This window comes from Protomyctophum parallelum, assembly GCF_964188405.1.
Source record: "Protomyctophum parallelum genome assembly, chromosome: 4".
Taxonomy (NCBI): Eukaryota; Metazoa; Chordata; class Actinopteri; order Myctophiformes; family Myctophidae; genus Protomyctophum; species Protomyctophum parallelum.
The window spans coordinates 14552906-14562545 of NC_139700.1; the positions used below are offsets into that span (position 1 = coordinate 14552906).

A 9640-nucleotide genomic window follows, 5' to 3' on the forward strand; every position below is an offset into this window, starting at 1 on the left:
TCGTTTCATCTGCCTGTGTGAACGCAACAATACTCCTATTTTTTGTGTGAACATCGGTGTGAAGGCTGGTCGCACGGTTTATACGTCACGGGTGAGGAATACGTAATAGAGCGGCGCCGTTTCTGAATGGAATGGGAGCTGGCGATGCCTGGATTTGATTTTCAGATATTTTGATCGTTTAATCTGTGAATGGCGCCGAAACAGGACCCGAAGCCTAAATTTCAAGAAGGTATGGAATTGTTCATCGCATATCTGAAGTGTAGCTTGGTAAGGCGTATGCTTGATGAGATGAGACGATGATGGTTAGCATCATACCATACCCGCAGCTCACTAGCTAATGCTCCTGTTAATGTTATCTTCCTGCTTTTATAGTGGCTCTGGATCACAATGATTGACCAAGTTCGCATTTGTATTCTAATCAATATAATGGTATAATTGGCCTACACTTACAATTATACATGCATGCAATCCCACTTTTGTTGCATTGATGGGAATAGGAATAGGAAGTGTCGAAAGCTGGTGTCGAAATTATACACTAGCAAGCTAGGACGGTGCCGATCAAAGTGCGTCTTTGTCTGTATCTTTAAGGGCCGTCAACACACAACTGTCTATAACTAAAAGTATGTGTACCTCCACAACTACAATAGCAACTGCAGTGGTCGTGATGAGTGATGAGTCGTGAACAATACTTAAGAGCTATATCATGGTCGATAAAAACACTGACAGCTAAATGTTTACATTCAACACGTTGAGCATGTTTACAGAAGTTAACATTATAGTTATAATTTCTTCCTATCATTATAGGGGTGGACGCCCTTTAGGCCTACTGTTAAATCTATATTAGCTGGATTGGATCAAGACTGTCATAGATTTCTTCTATCTTCAAGTCTGACATTTATGATGAGCAAATGTCAGACTCGATCAATATATATATGACAGTCTTGATCCAAGGCTATAATATGTTATTGCTATATATATATATATGCTATAAAGTTGTGTAATCATCTGTCATGTAAGTACTATATGGTCATGCCCTGTATATTATTTCAGGTACAATGTTATCTTGTTATGGCGATGTGTTTTATATCCGGTAATATGTTTGTTAATTTTGTGCACTGAATTCCAATTCACCAACATTGCAGATGTACGGAAAGCCTGAATTATTCTCTTTCTAAATGCAAGTTTTTGTTTAATAAAAATCCACCATAGACACGTTTACGGGTTACTCTCTGTCAAATTCCATGCAGGAAGCGATTGTTTTCAATAATACATCTAGCTGCCTCCTGCATTATGTGCACTTCACTGTTGGCCGGGTGTGGCTCTCCCTCCCAGTGCTGGTCGTGCCTCGGTGGTGGCTGCCCCTCCGTGGACTTGTCTATATCTGGAAGCCTGGAGGAGAGGGGCAGTGACTTGGCCAATCACTGCTGACCCGCCAACTGGAGAGTGTCGTGGTTGAGGGTTGAAACACTCTAAGAAGGTTGGAGACCACCTGATGACCTCTCCTCCAGGCGAAGGCATCCATTAGAAATGGATTATATTCGCATCTTTGATGTATTTACAAACAAACTAATGAAGAAAGAGAGGTGTGATTCTAAACCATAAACTTAAATTAGCATGATTTATGATCCTCATTATCTACAGTAAGTGCAAAGAAATGACCCTGCGGCCGAGGGCCACAGCAAAGGTCTTCCTTTAGCCTGTTCTCATTGCATGTTTTAACTGTTCTTTATTTAGGTGAACGAGTTCTGTGTTTTCATGGGCCATTGCTCTACGAAGCTAAGGTAGGCCTTTAGTCGGTTTGCCCAGTGTATCTCGTGTGACCATTTACATCTGTGTTTTTCAATTTCAACCCTTTTCATATCAAGGCCCATTATTCATTCAGCATTGAGCCATGGACCACCATTTGATGAGATTTAGCCTCTCAGACCCAAAACTAAAGAATATTGTTATCGTTGGATAAGATTTTGTCCACAATTCCATGCTGTGTTGACCAACATCAACATAGCATGGAATTGTTGACAAAATTACCATTCGGAGAGATAACGGGCACACATTGATCAAAATAACTTCTTCTACATTCTCTAATTTTTGTAGACTTCTTGTAAATAAAGTAATGCAGATGTTTAACAATAATTGAACTCTGGTTCCATTTGGTTTCATTTAACACTCAAGAGTTAAAGATCTATAAGGGTCCATTTGGTTACCAACTTTACTGTACATCATTTAAGACTACCTGGAACCCTCTGAAGGACCACTGGTTGAAAACCACTGATTTACATATTATCTTATCTATGACTCAATGACCCAGTTCATAGTTATGACAGTCCTATTCTCTCTTCACAGTGTGTTAAGACAAATATCAAGGAAAAGCAAATCAAATACTTCATTCATTACAGTGGATGGAATAAAAAGTAAGTTTTTCTGTCAAATTGTCAAAATTCAAATGTTTGATATGATATCAGTAAAAGATTGTACAGGTGCTTCTTGATTTGTTTTCACCCCCTCCTGTTTTTCTTTTTTCCAGCTGGGACGAATGGGTTCCTGAAAGCAGAGTGCTTAAGTATGTGGACAGTAACCTGCAGAAACAAAAAGAGCTTCAGAGGGCTAATCAGTGAGTTGGTCTTCTCAAATGTTTTAGACAGACTTTTCTTCATGTGTTTCGAAAGTGAAAATGGACCTGTCATTATGATGTACAGTAGACTTCAGCCCTGACAACAGCGAGACAATAGAGTTACTCCTCAAACTGTCTCTTTCAGAAGTTGCTTTAAGCATGTGCACTGAAATTAATATTTGGTTGCTGCATTTTAGTACATTAGCTACATTACAGTAGTTTAGCAACAAATGATAAATGGTGCATTTATATTGTGCCTTTTATCCAAAGCACCTTAACAATGTGCATTACATTCACCCATTCATGCACATAAGCACACTGACAGCAGAGCCAGACCAACCTGCTCATCGGGAGCAGTTAGGCGTTCAGTCTTTTGCTCAAGGTAGTCTTTCGTAGCCAACTATTCCACAATCTCCGAATACTAGTATATAGAGTCTGGAACTAGACCTCCTGAAGTCAGAGTAATCTGTTTGTCATTTCCGTTCACAAAAACATATTTTTAAATCTTTTTTAATTTCCATTTCTGCTAAGCAGCAAGCTATATATATTATGTTTAGATGATTTCTACTTATTAGAATAAATGTGCTGTAAAGACTAAACAGAAGTATTTACACACGATCAGAGCTTGCATTTCTCCAGACTGTATGACGGAAGCTTTTGAAATTTCCGAGAGGCAACAGTCTCGCCATGCAAGACATTGCTCAAGGACACTTTGACACTGGGAAACATCCAATTCCCAACTGAACACTCTACCACCTGACCTGAGCCACTGCTGCCCCACATAACTCATTTATATGTACAAACGTTTATTGTTTAAAACATTTCTTTCAACTATCACAAATTCATCACATTGTGGAGACAAGCAGTACAAGCTATTTTCGACCACTAGAGGGCAGCAATAGTAACGGTAATAGTGTTTTAACTGGATAGATTTAGCCAACTAATAAAATAAATTAAATCAACAGAGTCTATTGAACTTAATAAAGGCATGGCCAACCTGTCAAATCTTTAGTTATTGGTACCAAGGAAAATATAGATTTTAAATTAGAAATTAGCTGGGGTCTTTGATTGGCCCTCGCCTTTATGAAAGTTGCTAGCTGCCTTTTAATGCCTGGTGAAGGTCCAAGCGACTGGAACGTTGCATCTTTACCAATACATTTTTGTAAGTGAAGACAGTGTGCGGGACTCCCCTTTTCTTTTAGAATCTACTATTCAAGCTTTATATTCTCAAAATCTCAGAGCAGGCTCATCTCTGAAATGTATAATTCTTAGTATAATACTGTATTTATTTTATATGAATGCCCGTTCTATTGCCACATTAAGCAATATTTATAAATCACAAGTTAACTATATATATATATTTTTTTTTCCAGAGACCATTATGTTGAGGGAAGGATGAGGGGTGTAGCACCGAACAAGAAGATACCTGCCGTGCCGCAGAAAAATGATGTGTGAGTACAGATGGTTATGTTTTCTGTACCTTCTATTTCTACAGCCAGTGAGTTAAATCCTTTTAGATACCTAATATAATTGATTTTTGCCTTCTGGAATTTTAAAATATCTATATTGTTTTACCCTTTTCAGGAAAACCAAAAAGAACAAACAGAAGCGTAAGTATCTCATAAAGTCTGTGTATTATCCCCCTCACAAACACTATACTGTACAATGTACATCCTTGACACATTAAATATTTAAACAATGTAGTGTATGTTTCTTTAAGTATGAAAGACTGATGCCGTTTTTTATATGAATATGACCTATAACTGTAGGTGGTAAATATATTATATAACGGTATGTTCTACTCAAAATAATAATTTTCCGAATCCAAAATAAATGAACATACAATTCTCAAGTTCATAGTACTCAAATTGGTAGTATCAAGGGTCCTGGGTGTTTTAAATGCACAGTCAAGATGAACCACAATAATCATAAATGTCTTTAGTTTTATTTAATGTGTTTGTGTCCCTCGTGTCCATCCAGCTCCAGGGGCAGGAGAGGGCACTAGTTCAGGGGGAGACCCGGCCCACCCACCACGGAAGAAGAGGGCACGTGTTGACCCGACAGTTGAAAGTGTACGTACATAGAAAAACAAATTTTTATATTGCATATATCACAAAACCCAGTACGAAGTGGGGTTTTTTGGGGTTGTTTTTTAAAGAAAGTTTTAAGCTTCCAATCGATTTTACCATTTGAAGATCTGCGGATCCAGGCCAGGACTTTTCTTTCTTTAAAACACTTATGACACCATAACCAGATAAACAAATCGGTCAGCTCTGTATGCGCACAAAAGGGGGAATTCTCATACAGTGTATGGGCATATACTTTACATCAGGGAGTTTTACATATGGGTATAAATGGAACAAGGACTCGCATATACAGAGATCTCCAAATATCGGCATATCAGTCGATCGAAGCTATGTGTTCTGTCACTGAGGTGCATACTGTATTGATCTAGTAGTTACTGATTGATTGAATACTTTTAACAGTTTGCAAATAGTATAGTGGTACGATTATACAATGGTGCTAAAAGGATAGCACAAAAATCCCTTATTTCCATTGTGGTCCTGTGTTGTGCATTCAATTCATTGTTCCTGTGTGTGTTTTAGGAGGAGACCTTCATAAATCGAGTGGAGGTTAAAGTAAAGATTCCAGAGGAGTTAAAACCATGGCTTGTGGATGACTGGGATCTGATCACGCGGCAGAAGCAGGTTCATGACCAGAATCAGAATTACACAGCATATCTTCCCCTCGCATCACCCCAGTAACTGCCTTCTGTCAAATCATTAAAGATCTTTCTTCATCTTCTTCAGCTTTTCCACCTACCTGCCAAAAAGAGTGTGGATTCTGTTCTTGAAGATTATGCAAGTTACAAGAAATCTAGAGGAAACTCTGACAGCAAGTAATAAACACACTTAACATTTATGTTTTGATCTTGTTGCCTATATAGCTGGGCTGGGTGATATGGACAAAATCAAATTATTAAAAAAAATTATACATATATTGATATTGTGATGATAATATTGTATTGTGACGATAATGTCATTTTCTTTTTTTAAAGAATTCAATACATTTCAAAGATAGCAAAAATAGTTGGTACAGGCTCACACCGTTTCCTGATGCATTGCGTTGTACATTTGTAGTTAGGCTATTTTTTGTTTATTTTAACGTTTAAAAATAATAACTCATAAATGATTAAACACTTTTCGACAAATTTCGATATCCAAAATCTCAGACCATAGTCTCGTATCACGATTTCCATTTGATATAGACATATTTCCCAGCTCTATCTATATTGTGAGCCATTCTTGTTGGTTTACCTTGTAGTACAATAACATTTGTCCTAATAATAATTCGATATACCCTCTGACAATAACTTATCTGTTTATTGCGCAGGGAATTTGCTGTGAATGAGGTTGTTGCTGGTGTACGGGAGTATTTCAACGTCATGCTGGGAACACAACTTCTGTACAAGTTTGAGAGGCCACAGTATGCAGACATCCTTGCCAACCACCCAGATACATCTATGTCTCAGATCTACGGGGCTCCGCATTTACTCAGACTATTTGGTACTACTACTTTGTTATTACAGGCCAGGGATGGGCTTTTATTATGTTAAGCAGTAGTTTTAAATCTTTTTCACATCAAGGTCCATTATTTCTTCAGCATTTGAGCCACGGAATACCATTTAATGAGATTTAGCTTCTCAAACTTTACGATTTTGTCCAATTCCATTGATGTATTGATGGCGTAGTACAATTCTTCTACATTCTATCATTTTGTAGACTTCTTGTAAATTAAGTAACTGAGAGCATAAAATGAAACCAAATGGACCCGTAAGGGTCTATTTTGTTGCATTTTACGCTCAAGAGTTAACAATCTTCTATAAGGGTCCATTTGATTACTCCAAAATGTAGCTGGGGACCACCTGGAACCCCCTCAAGGACCACTATTGAAACCACTGATATAAGGGTCAAACAACAATAATAACATAAATAATACATAAAACACCCCAAATATTTAATGAAGAATTCATGACAAATTATAAATACCAGTTTTGGCAAGAATTGCAAAAAATATTCCATCAAACTCAAAGGTTGCAAGCTCTCCAGTGCTGTTCATTTGACCATGCTAGTGCTATCTATCTAGAACTAACATTAGTATGTTCTTAAATCAATCAAACTTCTTCAAATGTCTCTCAGAATTGTGGGTTAAACCAATTTGAATCCTGCCCAGATGCCCATCATTAATTTATTTTATCCACAGTCTGTCTATCACCAGAAGCTCAGTTATTTACACACTGGGTTTAATCTATTTCTCTGTTTGCCCCCTGTTTTTTTTTTTTTTTGTTGGATGGGTTGCGTTCTTTCTTTACTAAATGTAAATATGAAGGCTGTGGGAATATTTGTTGGTTTATGTAACGCAAACAAAGTCCAAATGTTTCTGCCGGAATTAACTGATGAGCCTTCTGGAGGGTTAATGCGGGCCAAATTCAACCCAACATCTGTGATGAGTTGCCCAAGCTGAAATCACATCCCCTAGAGAATAACTGATATCCCATTTTTTGAGCAGCTGTTTCCTGAAGTAAATTTACCATGCATTTACAAGCCATTCAACTATGATAAAAATCATAAAGCATTTGATTTGGGTCAAAAATAATTAAATTGGAATATGCAAAGAGTGAAGGAACTACTGATCCCATAAACCATTGCACATACCTTTCCAATGTTTCCAACATAACGGTAGTTCAACTTTTAACCTTACTTACTACTTTCTAAATGTAACCTTTGTAATTAGTTAATCATAGTATTGTAATGATTTTAAACTACCAATTTATATATACCAGATCGCATAGCCCGGAGGGTTAACTATGGATAACGCTCCGGGCTATGCGATCTGGTAGCAATAACTTGGGGCTAAAGGATCTTGCCAACTGAAGTTCGTATGCAAAAACAGACAATTTTGAAGAACGAAACAAAATTGTTATCAAACAGTGAGTGTGATTTAGGGTGGCTGTGGCTCAGGAGGTAGAGCAAGTCGTCCAATGATCCCTGGGTCGGCGGTTCGAATCCCGGCTCCTGTCCACATGTCGAAATGGCCTTGGGCAAGACACTGAACCCTACATTGCCTTCAATGAGATGGCCGGTGTGAGCTTGCCACCATTGGTGTGTGAATGTGGGAAGTGAAGACGCTGGTGTCGACTGTTCGCCGCTTCACTTCCCAATGTATGAATGAATGAACCATTGTAAAGCGATTTGAGCACTTGGAAAAGCGCTATAAAAATGCAATTCATTATGGTTTAATGTATCGAAGAAAATGTTATGATTTATAACCCCCAACCCACTCTTGGTTCTGACAGTAAGAATTGGAGCCATGCTGGCTTACACACCCCTGGATGAGAAGAGCCTTGCACTGCTGCTCAGTTATCTGCAGGATTTCCTCAAGTGAGTAGCCTACTCCAGGTTTAAAAAAAATACATGTAATATCGTTTTCAGTCTGTAGTACAGTATGCAATTAACTGTTTTGTCTCCTTTTCCAGGTACCTGGTTAAAAATTCTGCATCCCTCTTCAACGCAAGTGACTATGAAGTGGCCCCTCCAGAGTACCACCGCAAAGCAGTTTAAAACCCTGACTTGCGTCGACGAGTGTTGTGCGATGTGTTGCTTGAAGAAACAACTTGTTTTTAACTGAAAGTGTTTATGCATTCTCTTTTATCTCTTGAAAACATGTTGAGCGACATGTCAAGCGACAACACTTTGTCACCAAATCATAAAGTAGGCTTAATGTTGATACGGTTATCATGTGAGGTCTTGTCTGTTGAATGGCAGACCATGTTCTTGCCACCTTTTTGGGAAAAGATGTCACAAGAGAGTTTTCAGAACAGATCGCTTGAGATCTTTATTGATTGTTATTGAGAGTTTATAAAAAAAACAGTCCCAAGACTTCAGACTTCTCCCTGGACTAAAACTCATTACTTTCAATTCATGTGGAAAGCTGCTGAGAACGTGTGTGTTTTTGGTATGTTCTTGAGTACCACTTTTTAGTTTCTAATTATGATGCTTGTTCTCTTCTGGTGTTTACTGAGATCTTTCAAAAAAGGAAAAATCATCATGTTTTGTTTCTGTTCTAATGCTGGCTAAGTTAGTCTTGTTGGCTGTTGTCATTTTATAATAAAAGTTTTTCATTCTCAGTTTACTGTGTATACAGTAGTGCTGTTATGAAGAGGATTCAAACCACATTTGATATACTTTTAGGGGCAAACTGTGCCTGGTTCCAGACCCTGAATTGTTAGTCATGGCAATATAAATAAATTCTCCATGTTGCGATGAAATGAAGTGGAAATTCAGGCTGAGTCTCAAGCTAGGGCATGGTTCCCCTATTCATTTTCTCCAAGGGTCAAATTATGTCTATGGTGAAGTGCAGAGGGTCACAATGTTTTTTTTAAAATAAATTCATCATAGAATAGATGTAGATCTATTTGACAGTTGCAGAAATATATAGTAATTGCCTTCCTCGATGCATTAACGAGTGTAAACAAGCATCAGGTGGACACAAACACGCCTCTGCAGTAGAGCTGGAGTCTAATTTATCCAAAAAAGCCCTTGAATATGACTAGGATTACTGTGATTATGGTAAATTAAACTCACATTATTTTTGATATCTGTCGTGGAAGTTGCTTTTTAAGAAGTAGCCTAATGTTATTCTGTTGGAAAGATGTTGAGCCATGATTTCAGTAATGCAATTACTTTTTACTTCCAATTTAAGATTTGAGTGCATGGATCATTTATTTATTTATATATTTTCTTATTTTCTGTGACAACTGCCAAGTAAGCATTAAAGGGTCACTTCACCCCTTTTGCAACCAGATCTTATTTGAATGATGTTTAGGACACAAGCGTACATCCTGGGATTTTTATGTGGTTTTTAGATATTTTAGCCAAATGACCAAAATTTGTCATGAAAATGTGGTCCCACTTCCTAGACTACAAGTCACACCCATAAGCCAAATTCCAATACCCAAAATCTTGGCCA

At 37.8% G+C, this 9640-nt stretch overlaps 1 protein-coding gene across 1 annotated transcript; it reads left to right on the forward strand.

Annotated features, from left to right (window-relative positions):
* Window positions 1-94: 94 nt before the first annotated feature.
* morf4l1 (mortality factor 4 like 1) lies at window positions 95-8803 on the forward strand. Its single transcript, XM_083763671.1, has 12 exons — window positions 95-229; window positions 1735-1781; window positions 2344-2411; window positions 2525-2611; window positions 3985-4062; window positions 4196-4221; window positions 4592-4683; window positions 5218-5319; window positions 5422-5510; window positions 6005-6177; window positions 7968-8052; window positions 8148-8803. Exons 1-12 carry the CDS (start codon window positions 190-192, stop codon window positions 8230-8232), a joined length of 972 nt encoding a protein of 323 aa, XP_083619797.1. The 5' UTR covers window positions 95-189; the 3' UTR covers window positions 8233-8803.
* The last annotated feature ends 837 nt before the right edge of the window (window positions 8804-9640 follow it).